This window comes from Pseudopipra pipra, chromosome 7 (assembly GCF_036250125.1).
Source record: "Pseudopipra pipra isolate bDixPip1 chromosome 7, bDixPip1.hap1, whole genome shotgun sequence".
NCBI lineage: Eukaryota > Metazoa > Chordata > Aves > Passeriformes > Pipridae > Pseudopipra > Pseudopipra pipra.
Window position 1 is genome coordinate 27,632,343 of NC_087555.1, and position 24,858 is coordinate 27,657,200.

General features: G+C 43.1%; 1 protein-coding gene across 1 annotated transcript in view; it reads left to right on the top strand.

Annotated features, from left to right (window-relative positions):
* The window catches only part of GLI2 (GLI family zinc finger 2), a 212,876-nt gene that overhangs the window by 67,319 nt on the left and 120,699 nt on the right, over positions 1-24,858 (top strand). The window contains exon 6 of the mRNA XM_064661338.1: positions 4,473-4,635. Coding sequence (XP_064517408.1) covers positions 4,503-4,635 — 133 coding nt within the window. The 5' untranslated portion in view covers positions 4,473-4,502. The remainder of the gene's footprint in view (positions 1-4,472; positions 4,636-24,858) is intronic.

Sequence of the window (24,858 nt, forward strand, 5' to 3'; positions counted from 1 at the left end):
CTTTTACCTGCTTTTATTCTGTAAACGCTTGTAGGTCCTTCAGCAACAGACAGCATGTTTGGATAGTCCTAACATTTAGTAGTGGCATGTGGACAGAGAAAACTTTCTTTAGTAATTTGAAGCTGTTGCTGATATAAAAGAAAATAGAGGGGTCAAGTTTTGCTGTGGTATAGAGCCTATGACTTCACCGGGTTAACTGCTGCTACTTCCCTGTAATTGAGAACATAATTTGGCTCAAACCCTGGGAGACTGAAAAGGATCACAGCAGCCACTGTATTAAGCCAATATTCAGAACAGTTGGCTCACACTGAATATCATAAGTAGATCATGTATTCAGAAGGCTTTAACTGTATGACACAGTCCACTGCTGAAGAAGAGATGGTGGGAGTATCTCTTTGTTTATCTTAACTGGAGCAGCATGCCAGATATACATATCAAGCCTGGGATTGTACCTACATGGGGGGGTGATGTGGCAGAACTGATCAACTATCTCCTTGTGGTTGTATGAGAACAAACCTGGTGAGAGCTGTGCAAAGACTGCCCTTGGTTATCCCAGCTCCCACTGGTCTTGCCAGGAGCCAGCAACACTGAAGCTGTATCCTGTCAAGACAGCTTCTGGAAGCATAGTTTGGAAACCCCTTTCTGCTCCTTCCATGGGGCTGCCAAGCTTGAAGGTGGCATTCAGGATTTGACCTGTGTCACAATACTACTGGCAGTACCTGCCCTCTGCCAGAGAGGCTCACTCCCATGGTGCTACTTAGCTTTGAGCAGAGATGGCCAAAACTGGTCATTCATTTTTCACAGGGAAAAAAAAAAATGTTTCCTACCCTGTCTAGGGGAAGAGAAGGAGGTTTCCTGATGAAAGAACAATCCTGAAGAAGGAAATAATGCCTTTTCAAAAAAAGAGTGTGTAGGGGCTATGGCTGATGAGTGTCTGTTTATTCCTATGCTTGCTAGCAGTCCTGCTCAGGCTGAAGCCCTCCAAAAGAGACAAGCATTTTGGGACAGCACTTTCGACCATTCCTCAAGCACTTAGCGGGAGGGATTGTTTTATTAGGAAAGTTTACAGCTTCTTGTTTTCCCTCAAAGGCAAATGTGACTTTGTTGTTTTTAATTCTGTTGGGATTTCTCCCTTTTAATATACAACACAGCTGTTAAAATAGCTGGGGTTGTCTAGGGCAAATCATATAGCACTTTCCTTGTTCAGATCTCAGATGGCTGCCTTTTTAGTGTCGCTGCAGAATTATATTACAGGGCATATGAATAGTGCTGGTATTAGTGTCAAAATCAATTACCCAACCCTCCTCCTGCAGAGAAAGCTACAAACCTTAGGAACAATCTGAGTAATCCATTCTGGTTTCTAATTCTGAGTAATGACGGAGGGCAGAGAGTTGTGCTTGAATAAGTGCATAGGGTCTTTCTCCGTATAGTCACTCCTAAATGCATGCTCTTTACAGGAAAAAGCAGGCTCCCTGTGAAACCCTTTTTCATGCCAAATGGCTCGCTGCTAAGATTAATCTGTCATTGAATTTATAAATTCTGTGTGGCACAGAGCAGCAGAAAAAGTTTAGCATCGAACAGAAAGCAAAGTATGTATTGCTTAAAAAATGGATGTTGTGCTCTTGGATAGTGTGGATTGACTGCCTCCACCAATATATCTTCTTATACTGGTAATAAAAACACTTCCATAGCCTTGTGCCTCCAAGGATCTCAAAGCACTTTGCAAATAGGGCAAAGTACTATTTCCTATTTTATGGCTGTGGAAAGTAGCTGCAAGAGAGGAGTTAAGCTTTTTACCCAGGGACACAGAGAAGACTCTAGCAGATCCATGATGGGAACCTAAATCTCCAGAGTTCCAGCACTGTGTCCTGATCACACATTACACGAAAGCACTGCTGGGAAGTCTGCTGGTCACCAGCTCTCAGCCATTGTCTGTGAAATTGCAGAAGGTGGGATATGAAATCAGTGTTGGTGCTCCTTTGCTCGCTCATCTCTGTCCCAGTCTGTGGGTGAAGGTGCTAAGCAGAGCAGGATGTGGTGGGAAGGATGCTCGTGTCCTCCTAGGCTGGGATGATCAGCTCTCGTTGTGGCGCGCTGTGGAAGGAGAATGAATTTTGGCTGCTGCTGACTCAGGGAAAAGTTTGGAACCTCATCATCAGCCTGGTCTGCCCCAGGCACCTTTACGAAGCAGAAATAATTATAGACTTATTACCCTAAATCCTGTGAGATTAGAGAAGTTGCATTATTTATTTTTTTTCTAATCCAGTATTTGAGGATTTACCTGTTTAATACAACCACTTATTACAAACAATTGAATATTTTTTTTAATTCATAATTAATACACCTGTAAAGACCAGATTTTCAAATATGGACCTGATCTCCTGTCACATTCCAGTTGGATAAATCTAAAAAACTGGGTCCCTACTGAGGTGTCTGTGGCAGGAATTTAGAGATTTTGCTTCAGGCACCTCTCTGGAAGAAAGCATGGCTCTAACCTGCATGTTTCACAGAACAATTTCTGTTACTAGTTCCTTCCTTCCCCTTGCTGGCTGCTGAGCTCTACAGTGCCCCGAGCAAGATCCCTCACCCCTGGGGCTGCCCCCAGGGTCAGGGTAACCAGGGAAGGGGGGATGGGGGTGCGAGGGACAGCGTCTGGTTTCAAACAAAAGTGCAAAGCCTTGAAAGGAGGGACTAAGAAGAAACAGGTGGGGGGCTAGTAATAGAGCCTCTGAAGTTTATTTGCTTAACGAACAGAAGCCCAGGCTGTCAGACCTAGGTCAAATACTCCTCCAGTTCGAGTGTATTTATTTCATACGTGGTCTGTAACCCAACCTGATTCCTGGATTAAACCACTGTAAAGTCCTGGCCCCCAGGAGCCCATCCCATGTTTGCCATCAAGCCCAGCACATGCCGGGGCAGGACCTTGAGGGGCCACCTTGGTATTCAGTGGTCAGTAAAGCCTGTAATTGTGGGTCCTGTCATTTCCAATGGAAGCTTCACAGTTTACAACTGCAAACTGTGACCGCAGATCCATCACTTAGTTGTCCCATTAATGCGAGCCATGCCTGGGGGCTCCTAGGATGAGCTACTCGGGTCACAGCACACAGCCTTGGTGGGACACCATTCTGCCAGAGCTGCCACATCCACCACTCACCAGGTCCCTATAGGGTACCAGCAAAGGTGGGAGTTCCTGAAATCTTTGTGCTTTAAAGCTTTTAGGAGAGTTAACATTTTAATCCAAAATGTTCAGGAGTCAGTCCTCTAGAGCGAAGGGAGAGAAGTTTGAGCTGGCACAGTGCAATAAAACTACCTGCACACACAAAGAAGTTTTCTGGTTTCCCAGACATTTTTTGCCTGATCCCATTAATTCTGGTGAGGTAAACAGCCAGTGTGCTCCAGAGTATCTCAGGAGCTGAAAAATTTGCATTTGAAAATTTGCATGTGAAAAATTGCAGATCTGCATTAAAATTAGAAAGGAAAGGAGGAATTAGCAGTGGGTTTTCCCAAGACTAGCCTGAGGCCAGTGCCAGGTAACTGTGCGGGTTCTGTGAAAGCAGGAGTCAGGTGGAGACATGTGAAACAAAACTAGTTAAAACGGGGTGAACAAAAGTATTTGCATTCAGAAACAAAGTATGCCTCTTGGGATACTCATTTGGGAGACCAGCTAAGTCTGAATCATGCAGAACAAATGGTCGAGCTAACAAACTTCAGGAGCTGCTATGTTTCAGCGACCTAAGTTTAGAAAACCAGGTTATTTGTGCTTTGGTATCTTTTTTTGTATATCTTTCACAGAACTTATTTCACCATTTTTAATGGAGGTAAAGCTGTAGCTGATTTTCAGATGCAACTGGTCAGAATAGAAGAACTTTTTTGGGAGAGAGAGGAATCATGGCTGTTACCCTTCACCAGTGAGAACTGGATGGGCTCTGGCAGACCTGCTATGGCTTATCTGTAACCATTGTAGAAAAGTTCTGGTCAGGACACTGGTTCCAAACCAGCACACAGTGTAAGGGCCAGCTGTGGGAAAGTAAAAAACCACCTTAAATGTATGTTTATCTGTATTATATTGGAAATTTTTAGCTGACTTTTTTCTTATGGTGTGCTAGGTCACGTATAGGATGGACAAATGGAATTTATACCTGGTTAATTTTTGCATCTGATCTATCCTATCATCCTGGAAAGCGCTTTGGACTCATCAGCTTTATTGTGCAGCCCAAGTTTATGTGGGGAAAATTGCTTTTTGATCCTGATACTTTTAGGTCTATGAGAACACCTATCCCTTCACATGGTTGTGCCCTTTATGCCTGTGACTGCTGTAGTGGCTGTGCTGCTGGAGTTAGAAACCCGGGAATTCTTTGTTGCTCGCCATTTACTTTTGAGCTCTGCCGAACCTTCTGCCGCTTCCTCGTGGAGCTGATTTTGCCTGTTTTGTGAGTGGTGACCAGAATCCGGTTTTGTTTTATGTCCTCTAGGGTTTCTGAGCTGGAAGATGCCTGTCTAAGATGGAAACCTCTGCTTCAACAGCTGTTGGGAAAAAAGAAGGAAAAGGTGCCGTTCTGGAGGGGAATGGCTTTACAGAGACGGGGAAGAAACCCACTCCTTTAGCAGCTGCGGGAGCGGCAGTGGCACAAGGAGGTATTTTATGTTTTCCACAATTTGAAAGCAGCAGGGGTGTTTTTCATTAGACTGTAAGAATTTAATAAGTATAGTGGCATCTGTCTTCCTGTGAACACACTGAGTTTATTGGGGTTCTTGGCCGTCGGGGGTCAGAGGAACGGGAAGCTGTGTCACCGTGCGGCATCCAAACGTCACTGCACCGAGACCGGTCACTGCCAGTCCCAGAGACCTGGGCCAGGGTGAGGGACAGGATGGGTGGTGAGAGGCCAGGGAGTTGGGGCATCCCATCAGTGCTTGCCACCATCTGACTGGTGCTGTGTAGTGGTGGCAGCACAGTGCCCTCCACCTCTCCGCGGTGGAGGTAAAGAATGACTGGTGAGGCTGGCTGGTGATGGAGAGCACCCTGTTACCGTGGTCAGGAAGGAGTGTCGTGTGCCAGCTGTGATCCTGCTAATGAGCTAAACAGACTGCACAGTCTTAGTAATTGCTGCGGGGATTTCATGATTAGGGAGGAATTTGGGAATGTCCAGACCTAATGCAAGAATGTTCACAAAGAAAAGCCCCCACTTGTGCCATTCCTGTTAATGTCAGAAACAGCTCAGGTCCTGATTTCTTTTTTCATCCATGTTTTAAGCAAGATTTTGGTCTTGCTGCTGTTGGAGTCAACTGGGAAGCTCTTGTGGACACCTATAGGCATGGAGCCATTATTGGTGGGTGTGCAGGGGGACGTGTAGGGATGTTGCTCCTGCCTCCTCTTGCTCACTGTGGCAGGCAAAACACACATCCCTCTTTGGCACGTGTATGCTGGTGGATCTCCAAATTGGTGCCAGGGCCCATCATGGTGGCACAGCTGTGGGCAAGGCTGTGCCTGCTGGCAAGGTGCTGCAACTGCTCTTGCTGAGGACCGGGTGTCTTCTATGGACAGGGTATAAAGAGACAAACTTAGAAGGGGCTGCACCAGTTTGGATGTGAGAAGAGACATCTCAGCTGTGTAAACTTTGCAGGCAGCTTTTTTTTTAACTCTTTAAAATATACGTTATTGCTAGCCTGAGTCTACCTCAAAATGAACCTTTCCCCTCCCCTTCCTTCACTGCAGGGTGGTTTTTCATCACCCCAGGAGAACAGAATGACTCTACTGAGAGCTCTTCTGTTTCTTACCCAGCTCGGCTGGAGAGTCTGAGTTTTCTGTTGGCTGAGTTTTGAAGATACTTTCCAACCCAAATTACTTAAATCTGCTTTATCTCTCCTCCTTTTTCATAATCTTTGTGACTCAGTTTTCATTTCCCCATTGACCTGTGAAGATTCAGATGCACAGAATAAGGTAGTAGTGGCTAGATTATAATCTATCAGATTAGTTCCTGTGTTTAATGAATTTTGTTAGGTTTTGTTAGCAAAAAGAAAGTTTTTTTCTTAAAAAGAACCAGAAAATGTTTTACAGAGTTGTTTGAAGGGAAAGACAGTTTCATGTCGCTGAATGGCTCTGAGGCACCTTCATCACAAGCACTGCACAAAGTGACAGAAAGGAAAGCTTGCCAGGAAGCAGAAATAGGGAAAAGGCAGAGACAGCAGCCTGCAGAAGTGTGCCGTCCCCCAGCAGATCCCTGTTGAAGAAGCACAGGCTGTAGGAACTATTGATGCAGCACACTTGAGGTATCATCTCAGTGACTGGCAGACCTGAAGGGTTGATTGGCACCAACACAGTCCAAGCATGTGCTCAAACTCACAACCCATAGATGTGCTGTTTATTCATAAATGCCTTCTCCCCCTTTGCCACTTGCCTTGGGAGTACCTCCACCGAAGAAGCAGTCACCACATTTCCAGAGATCCAGTGGAAATGAGAATGCCCCGAGGTGGTGTCCCCATCAACTCATGTGGCATCCCTGGAGACCTGGTTGGTTTTTAAACGTCCAGTATAACATGTCCTGTTAGCAGTGTCCTCTCACCTTTGGAAAAAAAATTATTTATGGGCTCAGTATTTCTGCTTTTATTATGAGGAAGTGGAGAAGTAAGTTCAGGATTATTTGAAGATGTCAGGAGAATTATGATGAAAGCATTGTGTAATGAGATGTAAAGAGTGAAATGTATGTCATGCTGTGAAAAGAAATGCTCATAAATGACCCAAAATGGCCAGCAGCGAAGCAGTGTGTGATTGGACACTGGCCCCAGGACTCTGCAGGTAATACACATGCTTTTGTGGTTCGGCACACTTTCCTTTGAACTCTGATTTGAGACATAATACGGGCTCCTGAAAGAGGGCAGCATGCTTGTGCATGTGCTTGTAAGTAGAAAAAATAATACAAAGTTTTCTTGTAACATGAGTTAACTGCAAGGTATGATTTAGCAGGTGATAACAAAAAGTCTGGGTAGAGATGAGACTGTACTTATGTCGTATTCATGCTAATATAACGTTTGATTCCCTAAACTAGAGCAGTTACTCATAACAGGCCAGAAATACACATATTTATGCTCTTATTTTTACATAAGAAAGCAAATGAGGCTTGGAGATTAATTAGGAAGTTCAGCTTAAGGAGAGGATCAGTTTTAAAGGGTGGGCCTCTGAGCTCCCCACCCTGCTTTGGGGCCATACAAACAAGTGTTCATTCTCATCCAAGACAAACTCTTGATTTCATTTATTGCAGAAGTTTTACCCTTTGTACTAGCATATGAGAAAGTGGCAGTGAGGCTCAGCTAGCGCTGCAGATCGCCAAGCTGCTCTCAAGAGCCAAACAAATGTAATTCACAACACATTTCTTCTCCTTTATTCTACTGAGTCACACAGATGGAGTGCCAGCACAGCATGTTTTGCATGTTTCTCAGATCGTAAGGCTTTTTTTTTCACTTGTAGAAATTATTAGATTCATAAGGTTTTATTTATAATTAAGGTAATTGAAGCAACAAACTGAATATTAGCTAAATAACTGAAGAATACTATTTAGTTATATTATTATTTAGACTACATTATCACAAGGTAATATGTTCCATGTCCACTTCCAGTTCCCCTTGCTTTGGATATTTGTCCCAAATGTTTCCAGCCTCTAACAAATTAAGGTATGGCTGTAGGAAAAGAGATCGATATGGTTGATGCTGGCAGTGGAGAAGAGTCCTTTTGTACAAACAATCTGCATCCCATATTTCTATTCTTCTGAAGCTGCTGTTTTAGAGATCTTCTGTGACAGTTTTTTATAGTAACTCATTGATCAGATGTTCAGAAATTGGCCTCACAGAAATGACATCAGGGAAATGTCTCCTAATTTTCTATTTTTCCATAAATCATGTTGGCCAAGGAATCAAAGCTCCTCTTTTCTGTTTCAGTAGGGGCACATATGTGTGTGTGGCTGAGATGGAAACTATTTATAAATGACAGTATGTAGGAGCTATAGACAAGTCAAATCTGCAGAAGAGGCTCTCAGTTTTGGTGTGTCCACTTCTAGAAGGGCAACTCATAACACTTCGAGTTTAGAGAACCCTTTTGCTGAATGCAAAAGCGCACATTACTGCGTAGAGGAGGAGGCTTTGGAACAGAGCACAACATGAGTGAGACTGGGTTGTGTCCTCCAGGCTGGCACTGCAACATCCTCCATACCTGCATGCACAAGGAACCCCCAGACACGTGACTGGAAGGGAAATTTAAACGAGCCACTCTTTCAAAGGCAGAGATATTTAGGAAGATGGGTTTCTCATCTTGTAATAAAAATTAAATACAAACTCTCCTAAATGTTAACTGCCTGACTTTAACAAGGCCCAGAATGCACCTTTCCCTCTCCACCCCACCCTCTGTATGACACAAACACCAAGTTCCCAAATTGATGGTGTTTATGTTTGAAACATTTTTCTGATGTCTGGCTCTGTCAAGACTAATTTTAGCATTTCTAAAGCTGGGTAAAAATACAGCCTCATTACTTTGATGTCAGAGCATAGTTTACTATTAGTATATTCTGGGGTTTATCATTTTAGTCATGTTTAACACGGCTACAGCAGGCATGCACTATTAAATCTGGCTTATTTTACATTCCTGTCCGAAATTATTTATTTGGAACAATTTCCTCTCTATCAAAAGACACGGCTAATGCTGAGTTTTAATGTGTTATTTACACACAAAATAACCTATTTACAACTCAGTATCTGCCGCAGGGAGAATGAATGGGGCAGTGCTCCCTTCATCCTGTTGTATCTGAGTTTAACAATCTGGATTGCTAATAGAACCATTTATCACGGGGTGGTAATTTATTTTATGTTAGCTGCACAGGTCTCCCTGCCTCTGATCTATGGAAATACTTTGTATATAATGAAGTTCAACAAGTCATTTGGTGTAAACACGGGGAAGCCAAGCTTCAGAACTAGTAAGGTTGTTGGTGTTTTTTTTTTTTTCGGGAGGTAACGACTCTCCTCTTATATTAGGGCTTCAGTTGATGAAATACAGCTCTTTGCCCTGTGTGTGCTGCAAAGGCAGAGTATGGGCCTTTTTTGCAGAGATTGGGATGGAGTTTGGTCACTTGATTTATGGGCTGGCAGGAATGCTCAGTTCTGCAGAAGTAGCACACTCAGCCCTTTCATAGGCAGAGGAGAAGGGCAGGGAGCACCTCCCATCACTCTCCAGAGGTCTTCCATAAGCAAGCCCCAAGTGGCATTGGCAGGGAGTCCTTAAGCAGTTCAGCTTATCTCAGTGCTAGATTATGGGAAGACCATGTAAATGAGGAGGAGGAAATGCCAGCATCCCAGTAGACCTCAGTGCACTGAAAAAATTTATAGTTTGTGTGGCCTGAGACTCAGATGAATTAGAATGAGAACAGCCCCTATGAAGTCATCTTCTCTGTCCACCCTGGAAGGGCAGGGATCTTCTCCAAGGAATGTTTTTCACTCAGTTCACGTTTTCCAGGAAAAGGAACATAACCAGTACAAGCACATTCTTAGCTTCCCTGCCTTGCATTGCTTTGCTGTATACAACTTAAAAGGCTGAGAGATGTGTTTAACAGAAAAGCTGGGATTGGCTCCAGGAGGGAAGGGGGCAAGTGGTTAAAACTGAATAATGGGAAAATTCTGTAATTTAGACTACAAAATTCTCTTGACAGCCACTGTCTCTTCTTGTGTGTCTACTGCATATAGTTTAGTGGCCTGCACCTTGGGTAGGGCTTCTCTGCGACGCTGCCATAAGAGCAACAGCAATCAAGAATTGTATTTCTTCTCTGACTGTTTCTGTCCTAAAACTAATTCTGTTGGGTCTTAAAGTGTATTCTTTGCTACCATAGGCCTTCAGAATGGACAGATTGCCTACAGGTCTCTCTTACTCACTTGTGTTCCTCTGGGCAACTGGAAGTCTCAGATGCTTAGACTGGTGCAATGCTGAGGCTGTTCCTCAGTCACAGGTTGCCAGCTTTGAATCATACTGGTCACCTGACACCTGCACTTTGGGATTGTTTAGAAGGATCCGTGTAGAGATGGATGAAGTTAAAGTCACGGTACACCGGTTTTATTTTCAGTAAGCAGTATTTGGTGTGTGGACATTGCAGAGAGCACTCTGGGAGCAGCAGGTTTATTTCTTCATCTACATGTGGTGGAATTTTGATAATTAAGATTGGCACAAACTGCCACAAAAGCACCTTTTCTTCTGCCTGCTGTTTCTCCTCTATCCATGGTTTGCAATGCTAAGTCTCTCTAGTCCCTCCTTTAAAATAGTCAGCAATACATCTTTGCCAGGTAACCCCTTGCTTTGCTTAAACAAGTGAAAGTTTGACTTGGAGTCTGACTTCTTGGCCACTTGGGGGTTTCTTTCCTCATGGCGAGACCCCTTTCCTGAGCCTGTGTAGTGGGTTTCTCTGTGATAGCCAACCCTGTGGACAAAGGTGCCACTTCAGAGTGGATGACCATTAATGTTTACAGACTTTTTGGATGACACTGTATAGCCCTTACAGATGAAGCTAGAGTCCGTATCCACAAAGGATTAGATAATGTAGCAGCTTTATGGTTGGACTTGATGATAATGGTCTTTTCGAACCTAAATGATTCTATGATTTATAGCATCAGCCAGTATTCCCTGATTGTGTACAGCTCCCCCAAACTATCATACCAAGAGTTCCTATAATTTTAGCCCATTACAGATGCAGAGGTGCATCTGTAGACAGAGTAGTTTTATCTCATCCCTAACCACACTGCAGGCTTGCATGCCAAGTTGGAAAGCTTTTATGATTTTAAAATAGAAAAAGTTATTCTTTACAGGCTGGTTCTGGCACCGGTGATCCCAACCGTTAAGTACCACAGGAAAGACCTTCGTATTTTGTGAGTGTGTTATTATTACCATTAATAATAGCTGTAAGAATAATAGCTTCCACTTTTCTGTTTTGTAAGCTCCAAAAGTTTATTCTGGCAAGTACTGGTATGTCGTCTTTTCCATGGACCCAGCTTAGACTTCGTTAAAGTGCCTCTCTGAGTGCCTCTCTCTCCTTTTTAACTAATGCTAAGCTTATATATTGTGGATTGGTCGTTTATAATCAAGTAAGAAAATCCAGTAATGATAATGGACTATCTCCTGGACTCTCTCCTCTGCCAGCATGTCCCCATAGTTTGAATTTTTAGTACCTTTGACAGCTTTTTGCCTGAAGATCTCTGAATTTGCACAGGTATTGTAAATTAATTCTCCCAACACCATCCATTACCATGGCATTTGAGTCTGCCATATTCATGGAGGACCACGAATGGGACTTGTTTCGTCTGAAGTTGGCTGCCTAAATGTCAGGTGTTGAGTTTGGGATCCATTTGCATTAGGGTGGAGTAAATCACATTGTGGAGATGCCCGCTTTATTCCCTTGAGGACTTCATGCCTGATTTAATGTTAGGTGGAAAAATCCCAGCCTTCCTAAACTTGCCAAAAATTGCAGAGTGAGGTTAAAGCAAGGAACCAAGGTGGGACTAGATTAATACTTTAAAGCCTTTCATTCATGTTCATCAGTCCATAGACTGATGAGCAGTCTGAGAGCCCTGACTATCAGCTCTGAACTTAAATCTCACCCCATGGCTTCTCAGGTCGGAGGCAACCTCAACACCCAAGTGTGAACACAGCCAGGGGAGCTGCTTCCCAGAGCTGCTCCAGCTTTACACCAGCACTGACAAAACTGGTGTTTAACAGCCTGTTCAGAGAGACGGGAAATTTAAAATCCCCACTAAAAAGACAAGGGGAAAAAACCTAGTAAATTCTAAAGGCTACCAAAAGCTCCTAAAAATAACCCAAGTGGAGGAAGGCTATTAATGCAAAAGTAAATAATTGTGTTAAGGGAAGCAACTAGAGAGGCCAGTTGTGTAAATCACTTTAAGGGGAACAAGCCTTAGATAAAATCCATTCTTTTATCACAAAATTTAAGTCTACCTTTTGATGCTAAATAATTGATAGGGTTTGGCAGAGTGTTCCATGGCTGCCTATACAGAGCAGTGGGACTGCTCCCGAGGTCAGACGAGTGGCAGAGAAAAATGTTCCTAGAAATACTGTGCATCCAATACCAGCACCAAGAAACAGGACATATACTCCCAGCACTACCTAAGAGTTTCTGCATGGCCTTGAGAAGACATCCATATACCTTGGAGTGAAAGGCGGACTTGGCATTGTTCATCACCTTGTTAAACTGCCCCTCATGAAACCAGGTGGTCTGTTTTTATGGTTTCATGTGGTGATGAGTGAGGTGCAGAGGCCTGGGAGAACACAGCCTGTTCCGCTGCATTTATTGGCTTTTTTTAATTAGAGAAGATGAATTGAGCTGTCTGGTGGCTTCTGGGAGCCTCTGGGGGGTTCTCTTGCTTTGGTAAGCCTGACCACTGCTGGAACATTTCAGCCTCTCTCTGCACATGAACATCCTGACAAGACAGGGAGATGTCATTGCCCTTGTTCTGCAGGCAGGGAGCACAGAGGATTTTTTCCAAGGCCAAAGGGGCTTAAATGGGTTGAGCTGTTTCAGAGGGATGTCGAGAACTGGTGATCTCTGCAACTTTGGAAGTTCATGTGTGGTGTACATCGGACATCCGTGGTAGTACAGAGGTCTTAGCCCAAGTTCCTTGGTTCACCGTATCCACTATCAAGTCCTTCCTCTCTCAATGATACGCCATGTAATCATGGTCAAATGACTGAAATTCTCATGCCCATCTGCCAAACGGAGGCGTTGTTTCTTTCCCTAGAGGAGAGCTGAACACAAGTTGTCTATGCATCATACAGAGCTTTTGAGAACATCACGATGCAGCAGTCAGTTTCATTCCTTTTGATTGCATAAGGGTATGAAAACGTTCAGTAGCACAAACACGATATTACTGAATTTAAACTAGTGTAGCTGTGCCTTTGTCCAGAACCTAGCACAGTGGGCTCGTAATTAGGGGCTACAATTTTTTCCAGAACCAAGTGGGACATAAATTGCAGAAACTTTACATTCTGAAATAAATCAATATCCTGTGAATTCTGCGTGGGGGCTATCTTTGACAGGATCTTAATTGTAAAAACAGAGAATAAAACCTCAGCCAAAACTGTAAGTTTAGCTTTTGAAGAAATGACAGGGATACAGTATTTTCTTGTAAACTTCTTTAGGACTGTGGTAAACTTGATTTTGCATGTGTTGGAAAATGACCTATACTGGGTATTATACAACTCCCATCATGATGTTGGGTTGAAATCGTGGAAACCTTGCTGGAAAGAACTGAGTGAAGCTTTGGTCACATAGGCTGACTGAGTCCAAAATGAAAATAAATAAAAAAACATCAAGTGTGATCCCACATGAACACAAGAAAGGTTCCACACAAACTTGTCTGAAATCAATTCTGCCTTTTCTATAGTTTGTTAGAGAGCTCCATGGGGTTTTTCTCCTCTTTTTTTCTACACCTCCTTCCTTCTCCTGGAATCCCACATCTTTTTAAGACCATTCCATTGAAAATGCTTCCAATTGTAAGTAAATTATAAATAAGGACAGGAGTATTTCAAGCAAAATATTTATATTTACTGCCACCAATATCTGATTTTTAAAATACAGCAACATTTGCAGGGATTGAATGGTACCATTTTGGCCAGAAAGCTGTTCTTTTCTGTTCTCTTGCAGTGATCAGCTCCTGACTCTGACAGATTTTCAGAAAAAATCACAGCTTGCAACAGATGCATCCTTAAGTAAACAGTTAAAGTAGATGTTTTGATGACTTCAGTTGTATTGATATAAAAGATCAGTGTCTGACATTCCTGAAAACTATCCAACAGAGAAGGTATCTTCCTGTAAGCCCCTGGCCCTGTGTGTGCTGCTTCAACAATAGTTTAATCGTTTAAAGAAGGTGGAGATACTTATGCACCTAATTAGATGCTCTGAGCCTAGAGAGAGTGGTAAGGGCTCAGCACCCTTGACCCTGGGGCCAGAGCATTGGGTAATGTTTAAATTTTTTCCAAGTGAAATTTTTGTTCCATTTGTGAGGTGGAAAAATTATCTTTCTTGCCCAGTTTTTCTGCCTGAGACTCACCTTGGTTTGTGGCTGCTCTTTGTGATGGGGGAACTAAGCAGCATCCTCTCCTGTGTCCTGGCTGGCATGAATATCCATGTCCTGTGTGAATGCATGCAGAGTGCCTTCTTCGTCAGGCTAGAGGGTAAGCTAAACCTGTTAATGTCGTTTTGCAGGTACAGCTGGTGATGTTCTTTCTGAGGCATTTACAGCTACACTATAAAGTAAAAAGAGAGAAACACTGAGGTGAGGACTTTAGGCATTGGTTTGCACATCCCATTTTAATGAGAGGAATTATTATGTGTTGTGGGAAGCTGATCCGACTCCCAGAGGCTGCTTGTGTGAAGATACCCAATTTTTTGGCGGCTCCCTACAGTGAGGGCACAACACTGAGCCTGGAGAAAATTAGTTTCAGTTCCTGATGAAGTCCCAAACTTCCTTCATGATTTTGGGAAAGCTGTTTGACTTCCCTTCATTCCCTCATTTGTATAATGAACCTGGGTTGTTCTTTGGGCCTCCAGGCCCATCCATCAGCATCTGGTTAGCATGTTTATGGCATCAGTCACACTGAAACACTTAAGGGGTCAGACTGTGTGGAGATTGCCATTCCCCGCTCCCCACTGCCTACAAGAGGGTGCTGCTGCCCTGGGCCCTGTCTTACAAGGGTTACCATGTTCATATGTCTTAGGTGTCAACTTGCTGTTGTCAAGGGTGGGACAATAAAGCAGATTTGCAGGGTTGGGGAAGATAAGGTTAAGTTCTTATGGTGGAGGTATTTTCAATACCTATAGTGGAGAGACTGTTTGGGGATAAAGATAGTGACTGTATTCCAAATGGCCATGCTGCGCTCTGGAGTAATAAAGTTTTTCCAGGTCCAGTTACCTGCGACTCAGCTGGAGAACATCATGTTAATAGCTGTGCAAATATTTTGTATCAAAACAAGAGAAAATTAATTTTCTCAGTTTAAAACAGTTTCTTGCATACATAATCTATGGGTGAGCTCCAAGTACGTGGATGGAGTTTGGACACACCTGGATGAATTTGCAGAAACCATGGTGAGTTTCATGGTTTCACCATGATCCAAGCAATAGATGGACAGTCATAGGCACTTATATTCACACAGACAAGCAACAGCCAGTGGTCTTAGCAAAGTCCTATGTGATTAGGCTCTCAGGAAGGGTGTTATTCTGGGTGCCAAGTGATGGAAGGAGAATAAAATCACTGTCGTGGGGTGACAGCTTCAGAGAGAAACTTAGTTTCCTCTTTCCTTCCCATTAACCTGCTGTGCACATGCACTCTCTAATGCTGTAATCAGCTGCAGAGGAGCTGCCAGTACTGTTGTGTGGTGCAGTTTTTTCCCTTTGAAAACTCCAGAGGAACCTTTGTGCGCTGTTACAGAGACGTCCTTAAAACATCTTTACTGCAGGGTCCTGTATTTCAACTGCTGCAGCAGTGACTCTTAAAATAAGTATGAGATGACTGAATGTGTGAAAAACATTTGCATCGCTTTTTCTGAGTTCTGTGCATTCTGCATCGCTTCTGCAAGAAAGCTAAAAGGGTTGAGAGTTTTGCAAATTTTGTGCTGCTTTTAATTCTGCTCAGAACAATGTCTTAGCAGATGAAATAAGATCCAAGGCAATCTTTTGGTCACATAATCACTGACACTTGAAAGAGACTGGATTTATATGTAGTTACTAAAAAATATATAGCAAAATTAAAGTCTCAGACACTGAGTTCATGTGCATTGGCCATTGTAAAGATAAGTAACGGCTGTTATAAGAACACTTAAATGGTTACCTTTGGGACATAAAAGGGATCTTTGAAGACAGTAAGTCTTAATACAGAAATGTTTACTCATAAAAAATACATTTGGAATGGGGGAGGGGAACACATTTCCTATTAATGTGGGGTTTGCCTTTTATGGCAGGTTGTAGCAGGTCTTTAACCTCTGTAGCACTTGAGAGAGGATAGAAATGAGCTTCTCTAAGTATCAACCCGAAGGGCCTTTCCTGCCTGTATCTCCAGTGTCTCTTGGAAAGATGGTTTTAGTTTATTCTTCCTTTCTGTGACCCAAATGAAAAACTGTTCTTTTCCAACTTCAAAACCTTCCAACAGTTAAGTCCTGAGGGCAAAATAGAAATGTCCTCCTGCATTTGCTTCACTTAACCTTGTTTTTTGAGGTATGGGACTGATGGCCCAAACCATGCTCAGATATAGTGGGCATTTGAGGGCAATGTCAGCTGAATAAGGTACAAGAACAGAAGAGGGAATTGGCCTTTGAATGCCATGTTTATAGATGCCACAAAGAAGGAATGATGTTTCTCTTACAAAGGGTGCGGGTGTGCCCAGCATTCCAAATCTGCCTCTGAGTGTAGATGAAGTGGGTGATGGCTCATGTGACCTCTGAGTTTTCTGGTAACAGTTCTGCAAGTAATTTTGAAATTCTTTTTCTAGACAATTATTATGCTCCTGAGTGAGGCAAGAGAATATCAACAGTATTTGATCAGTGTGAACCCATAACTAGGGAGGATGTGATTTCTGCTTCAAAGTTTTGCAAAATTATTGCTTGGTGGGGTAGAATGCAAGGTGCCAGTGGTCTCAGAGTAGTAGAGAGAAGCTGAGAGTCCTTTATGGAAACTATGTCAGATTATGGTCAAAACAGTTTATTCAGATACAACAGTTCACAGAGCAGCAGGAGTAGCCTGGACCATTTGGGCAGGAGGAAGGCTGGGTTGTGCAGGGGGATTGGAAGGCCTTTGACCTGCTGCTGTCCAGAGACATGAGGAACAGGAATGTAACAGCAGGGTTTGAACCAAAAGACATCATTTTGTGGGATCTTCAAGAGGAGAACTTGGTAGCAAAGGGAAAAGTTAGGAAGTGTTATGCACTTTTAGAAGCATAAAAAAACCCTGGCCTGGTGCAGAAAAAGACAAGGTAGAGAAGCCAGAAAAAAGTACATGTTGTTGTGAAGATAAGGTTATCAAGGTGAGACAACTGGATTTCTGATGAACCTTTTCTCTAAACCCATGGCCCAGTGCAAAATTAGCTCTTCATTAGCTCTTTACATGCCAGTGAAGGGCAGAACTATTGGTGGGCTTTGTTATTCTTATTCCAAAACATGATGCTCATCCAGGCAGTAATCCTTTAGGTAAGTAACAGAAATTAGGTTTTGAGTCACATACTGACCTGTCTTTGTAGTTAGTACAGCATGTTCTGGTCATGTAATGAGACAGAAGACAGATTAAATGAAAGACAGACAGGATTTTCATTCAGGAAATTGGTATGGTAATGACAGATATGGGGTCTTGGCATGTTTCAGATAGGCTTCATCTAGCCTCTTCAGGTAGGAGATACAAGCACTGCTCTCACTTATATTCACCCAGTCAAGCATGAGGAGGTAACAAGTTCTCGGGGAGGCTGGTATTTAATATCTGCCAGATGCCTGCTGGAGAATACTAATACAGATCCCAGATTTAGTGTGCCCTGGGAATGCAGATGGTTGGTAGCAACATGCCTGGTCCGACAGCCACGTCTCCCTTAGCTCCATGGCAAAGCTGCCTGGATTTTCATCCCCTGCTATTTGGATTGTAAAAGTGATGGCTTGGTCAAAGAAGCCTTTTACTGACTTCCTTGGGAGGAGGGTTAGCAGACAAGAGAGGGAACGATGCTGGGGTTTTGGTCAGGGTATCACACTGGTGGATAAGGGGAGCAACAACATGGATTGCACTGGATGTCACTTGGACCATTCTCTTGGGCAGGACAAGCCAAGTGCTGTGATGCAGCGAGTGCCATGGGCAAAGTTTGTGCTTGAGGAGAAGCTTCATCTGGCTCCTGCAGTGTGTGCATTCCCCTCAAAGCAAGGGGAGAGGCGGGGTGGCAGTCCTTGTGGAGATCCTGCAGCTTGTCCTCAGGCTGAAGCAGGAAAAGAACTCCTAAGAGTTTTGCTTTCTTACCAAATAAAGGGAAGAAAAAAACCCCAAACCCCTGTGAGGCTCCATATAAATCAGGGCAATAAAACTGCCTGTGGTCACGATCAAATTATACGGTCTAAATCTATATAAAAGAACTGGAGCAGGTTCAGTCCAGCACTAATGTCCTTCTTGCTGTAAACAGTGAACAGGGGTGAGGAGGAAGACGGAGGGCAGGCGCTGGGCTCCCAGCACCAACACAGCAGGGAAACAATTTGCTGAGGTGGTTGAAGTACGTGTTTTCAGAATCTGTTTGTGTCCATAAGGGTTTAAGAAAAGGATGTCATCTGCTTACTCGGTAACTTGTGTGTGGCCTACGAGTGGTTTCAGATACTTGGCCAAACCCAAATAATCTCTCCTTTTAGGAAATTTGAAAAGTAAGTATGTGTGCATCCCAAAAAAGAACAGAGATTTGCTCTGATGTCCCATGCTCCTGCCACAATGCCTTGTGTAATTGTGGCACTGTGTGTTGTCGAGGTGCATAGAGAGAAATATTGCTGAGCCCTCTGTGCTAGAAACAGAGACCAGGTATTATGATTTGGGCTTTCATGAGACTCTGAGTTAATAGATTATTTTTAATGGGAGAAAAGGATACCAGGGTATGTCATATATCTTCAGAATTCAGCTGAATGCTGCAAAAATGTCCATATTAGGACATGGTACTTACTAGAAGTGAAATAACAGAACTAGTGAGCTTTCACATTATGAATAACTTGGAGATGAAGTTGAAATTTCTGATGGTGTAGGAGTTTTTTAAACTGAAGGCTTTGGCTTCTTTTCTGAGTACCCTGGTCACGCTGACAAGTTTATAAATCTTTGTGGTGTTTGACTAATATCCCAGGGATCTGCACTGTCCTACTCAAAAGTGGTAGCTGCCTTCAGTATTAATTAAGGGCTGTATAAGGGAAGAGCAGAGGGAGCCAGAGGGGTCTTTCAAGTCCAGCAGCCGCTGCTTTTGGAGGAAATGAGCAGAGACTGTACATGCGCAGCCTGAAAACCAGCGAGCCTCCCCACAACTGCACAGCAGCTGTACAGGGCCACCAGAAGGTGTGAAGGACTCATGGACTTGGGGAGAGAAACATTAAATCTCCTGGGACAAGGCAGGGGAGAAAGCGGGTAAGCTAAAAGCAGTAGCAGGTTTAGGCACAATCCATTGAAGACCACTGCAGGCTTAGATGAAGGAAATGGCACCAAGAAATTTGATAACCTGTTATATTTATGTAGCACATTTCATCCTCAAAGCATTTTGCGAATTTAATGATGTGCAAACTATGCACACACGTATCCTTTCATCTGCCAACCACTGTAGCTGCCTTCAGTGTGAAGCTGATGATGACTGCTTTGCCATCACAGCAGTATAGGACAGCAAGTGGAAAATGCTTGAAGTGCAGGCAGATTTAGGGAGGCAAAACTTAACCTTTGGGCAAGACAAAGGGATTGAGAACAGTTGCACTGGTAAAGTGCATGGATGGCAATATCTTCTGTGAGTACAGTCAGTCAGTGATTAATCTCTTAGAGATCCCAACAGATAGAGCTCTCTTTAGGGAAAGCTGGAAAATCCACCTTAGCTGTCTGGAGATCTGGTACTAGCTTTCTTTAGTGCCACTTGGCAGTCTCCCACCTCAAAAAGTACTTGCTGACTCTGACTCATGTGAGCTGCTTTTCCACCTGAGGTCCATTGGGATCAAATAACAAAGTTCTATGGATGGCATTGTGATGTCATCCATTTCTTAAATTTTTCCACTTAATGGCATTCTTGTCTCAAAGGAAGGGTGTTTATTTTTAAAAAGGGTCAATAAGTGAGAACTAGAGATCCTGGGCGATGCAAAAGTTAATAGCATTTCAAAGTTGTCATGAAAGAAAAAAAGAAAGCCACACCAGCACCTTTGCCCCTGTTACCATCCCAAGGAAGTTCTGCATTTTCAGGCATGATAGTTTTCAATGTCACCCGCCCTATAAGAGTTTTGGTGTGCTGTCTAATCCCCCAACTTAATGAGTTCTGCAGGGATGCACCATGATAACTAAAGATCATTTACCTGAATTGCTTTTTAATTTCTGGAATGGGAAGCTGCTTGTGCAGCAGGATAATTACATTATAATTTACAGCAATCCAAAATCAATAAATTTAGTCATATTGGGATAGAGAAGGAGGATGAAAAATTCCACCACCGTTAAATTATTTCACACTCTATACTTGATGTTCCAAGAACTCAATAATAAACTTTGGGGGTTGGGAGAGACGATTGAAGAATTACTGGCTTAGTGAGGCTGGTCAGTAAATCAGCTTTGTCCGGTGATTTCTGTAGTGAAATAACACATGGTGTGTTTGCAGAAGAGGGCAAATACAGCAGATAATGTCCTCTTTCTGATTTATTTTAATTCCAGAGTATTGAAGGAGAGAAAATGCTTTGTGCTCTCTGGCCCCTTATTCCAGTGGGGAAAAGCTGATGAACCATCGCCAGCTGTAAGGTAAACCTAGGCATCTACCTGAGCTTTGCTCCCTGCCTGAATGTGACCGTTGGAGTTGAATAATTATTGGGATGAGCCACTAAGGGAGCTAGTGGGGTTTCAGGCTCTTGATGTCCTCATCAAGATGAGACTGGAAGCTTTTCTCCAAGTTAGCATTTTTGCCATGTATAAACCATTTGGCTTATTGCTGGGAGAAGTTAATGTAAGCTCATGAATTGTCTTGTAAGGAGAATGGGCAATGTGGCGTGTTTCCTGAGCTTCCCTGTCCAGGAAGGACCACACAAGGGATGGTTTTTATCTTCTGGAGAGTGTTCAAAACTCAGCAGTGCTCTGGCTGCTGGAAATACTAAGGGAGGAGGGATGACCTTGCAAAGAGAAAGTTGGTCTCAGGACATTTACACCTGCTGCCAGCACCTCTTTGTTTCAAGCCAAGCCCTGGTAACACCAGAGCTAATGTAGCCTGTACTTGGGCCTCCAAATCACCAGCATCCCCAGTGCTTCATGTTTTCAAAGGTCCACCCAGGAGTCAGGTTCGGTTCTGGCCAGTGGGAGGAGTGGCAAATAGACACAGCTAGCCCAGACACACCCCTGCTTGATTTAAGAGAAATATTATTTGAGCAGACAGTTCAAAGGAGTTCAGTTGGACTCATGGAGATTGGAGCTGTGGTTTTGGTTTGGTTTTTTTTTTTCTATTTTCTTTCAAAGAAAGCTTCCTGGTTGTATTAAATCCCGCCCGTGTCTTCACTGAGGTATGGTCTGCTGAATTCATCTCACAGGAAGATGTATTAGGTGTTTCTGGACTTCCTTGGCTCAAGCTGACTCAATTTTTATTTTTCCTGTGAAACCACAGAAAAGCTGTCGATGCTGCACCTAAAAAAGGATGTTGTATGAAAAGGAAATCACTTTGTCTCTTGCATTTGAGGAGGATTATGATCTGGCATGACCTCATTATGGGTTAGGCGAGGATATTTCTGGAAATACTAATTAAATACTTTTTCCATCCCTTGTGCCCTTGTAGCAAGTGTAGACTTTATAACAAGAAAAAGGGGGAAAAAAAGCTGTCTGCAAGGAATTTTTTCAAGTTCTTTCTCCAGTCAAATGAAGGAAGTACAGTTATAGTCATGGTAGCAGTGTTAGAAGCTATTAAACAAAGTTTTCTTAGTTGTGATGAACTAGGGGAAAATAATTATCTGAAATTAGAGAGTAAAGCTGGGATTCTCCAGATGCTTTTGTCTATGTCTGACTTCAGGAGTCTGAATAATTCTTGTAATTTCAGCAAGATCACTGTAGATTGCTGAAAACATCCTTCTTTCTACAGTTTTTTTTTTTTTTTGCTTTAATTATTTTCCCACATTCAGGTTCAGTGAGCACAAGCACTAGTCCACAGCCCCACAAACCATCCCGTTGGCAACAGCTGGTGGTGAGCTGTGGCACAAGCTGTAAATCTGTTACATTGGCACAGCCAGGGAAGAAATTACATGGTACCGTGTCCTAATGAATTTATTAATGGATATTCTCCTGTTATTTCTTATGATGGTGTTCTCCTTCATTTAGAGGTAAGCCTCTAAATGGCTTACCCATTTTTCTCTAAGAGACATGCCCTCAACTTGCAGCATTTCAGTGAGTTTTAGCAGCTCCAAATCCTGCCCTGACTGTCTGAGCTGTTTCCTATTGAGATCAGTGGGAGTCTTCCACTCAACTTCAATGGAAGTTGGACTTGGCCACTGACAAAATGTCTTTTAAAATTGCCTTCAGCAAATAAGCTTGTAAATGTTAGCACTAAAATAGCAACGTGCAGGCCCAAATACGTCTGTATTGAAAACACATGCTGTCAGATAAAAATGTGTTCTTACAAAACCTTCAGACATCATCATCACGTGGAGGCTGTAAAGGTTTGGTTTTTTTTTTTAATTGTATATTTAGCACTTTGGTTCTCTAACCTGTTGTGTGGCACTTTACATAGGGTTGAGTCTAACGAGGCAAACACCAGACTTCTCTGAAAGAGCAGTCGGTGGCTTTTGTTTCCGGTTATTGTTCTAAATCCAGAAATGTGGTTCTTCTTTTTCTTGTGAATATGAGATTTTGTCCAAATTGCAATATTCCACTGGTATTTAACAATATCCAGTCCTGCATTTTGTTTGAAGTCTGGTTGCCCCCATGGATATGAAACAGGACGGCTGTATTGTAGCCAAATGAGCGAAATGGACATTTCCTCATGGTAACTTCAGGAATTGCTTCTTGAGCTGCAAGTGGCCAGCTTTACATTGAAACATCACAAATGGAGAGAAGATGTGGGGGAATTGCCCACATTTTTACACTTTTTCTCCCTTTGTCCTTCACAGTGGTTAAGGTAAATGAAAGCTGTGGTTAGGGTGGCTTGGGGCAGCTGATGAGTGGACCATGGCTTGTCTGTCATCAGCATTCTCAAGTGCTGTACTTGAGAGAGTGATGGTTAAGGCAGATGGAACTGGGTGATGGCTTAAATGCCTGTTGTAAATTGTCGAGTCCCAGGAGTGGATTGATAACAGATAACTTGATTCAAGACAAAGCAGGGGCAGCTGTGGAAATAGTAATTCCATCAGCCATCCCAAGCCCTGCTGCCTCTGCCTGCCAGAGAGCCAGTGACACCTGGCCTTTGGCAGAGGGAATTCAAAAGATTTTATCAGGGCTCATCTGAGATGACTTGTATAACCATCTCCATCCTCCAGATTCAAGTCAGTTTGAAAAGTCCTCCCAGCCACACAGGTGATGGAAACTCTGTTGTTTCCATTATTTCTAGATCTCTTATCAGAAGTAAGTCTTTCCAGGGGTCAAAATCAAAGCTCTTCCTATAAAGTCTATTAAAATGAATTGAACCTGACTGCCTCAAACAGAGAAATTTTTGGGAGGGTAAACCGTCTGGGGGAGCTAATGGAAGCTGGAGCTCAACAGATAAAACATTAATATGGGCTGGAGTTTGCCAAGACAAGCACTTGGACTTTTTCAGACCATGTACTTGCCTCCCATGGGATATACTCATATCAGACCTTGATGGTCCCTGTGTTTAGTGACAGAAGCACGTTTTTGGTGCTGTTGGTTTGGTGTGACCCCCTTTCCTCTTGTGGGAGAACTGTTCAAAGAAAATCTTATGTTAGTCAGAAGATTTTGTGTTATTTTGTGTTGGCACTTGTGTTATCTCAAAGAGGCCTCTCCAGCATCATCTGCGTCAACAAAGTACTCCAGTGGAGAGCACAGTTTATACCAGCAGAAGGTCTCCTCCAGCTCAAACCCATTCCCCAACCCAGCACAGACTACACAGGAAAATTATATTTTCCTGCTCCCGTCATTTTTTTTTTCTTTTTTGGGGGGATTATTTGTGGTTTGGGTTTTTTTTTTTGGTTGGTTTGGCTTTTGTTTTGTTTTGGGCCAGTGCATCTGTCTGTGCTCAGGACTTTAGGAGGGTAGAGCAGGGTATGGAGGAAAGGTACTAGAACCCATCCCCCTGCAAGGGAGCTGAAGACACTTGCGGTGCTTTGCAAATTTGATGCTGAGTGGCCAGTCCAGCCCATCATCTTAGGGGGAAGAAGCACGCAGAGGTATCTACACAGAGATCTGTGCATGACACGACATTTTTGGCTTTGCAAGAGAAAGGGCCCCATTCTTCCGTTTAGCATAGGAGGCTTTTGAAAAGCTCCGACCTTCTTCCTCTCCAACTCCTGAGCTGAAGTAGGGCTATTCCTTTGGGTAAGTGCACTTGTAGGATAAAGGTGCAGATGGTTCAGGTCCTAGTCACTGCTGTTGCAATGTGCTGTGAGACTAAAGCACAGCTTGGCACAGCCACTGAGCTCAAGCCGATTATGCGAAAAAGTAACACATGAGAAAATTCAGGGTGAGGCAGAAGAACAGTATGGGATTTAAAAATCTCAGCCCTGTTATTAATTTCTCTGGAAAAGGTGAATTAATGATTCTACTTTTAATTCATTAGTATTTAGGCTAAGAATATGTTGGCTCTGAAAGAAAATTATAAAGTAAAGGGGAAACTGTAATAAAATCTCCCTCCTCCTCCTCTTAAAAAAATGTTTTGCACAAAGACAATTCACTGATTAGAAATGAAAGTTGTAGTCCCGTGGGGCCAGGTTGGAATTACTGCATACCACTTGTCTTTGAAATCAAGGCCTCCAACCTTCTTAATGTCCAGGTGGGGAATTCCGGTGGCTTTACTCTAATCCAGGCAAATCTGAAATCCAACCCTGTTGGGAGGAAACAATGTGGGAAACAGATTCATCTTGATCTCGGCTTTGTGCCTTGGAAAACGATTAAGACCAACTGTTAAGCAGCTCCCGATAGAGTTCACAAACCTGCCGGCCTCTGTGTGACA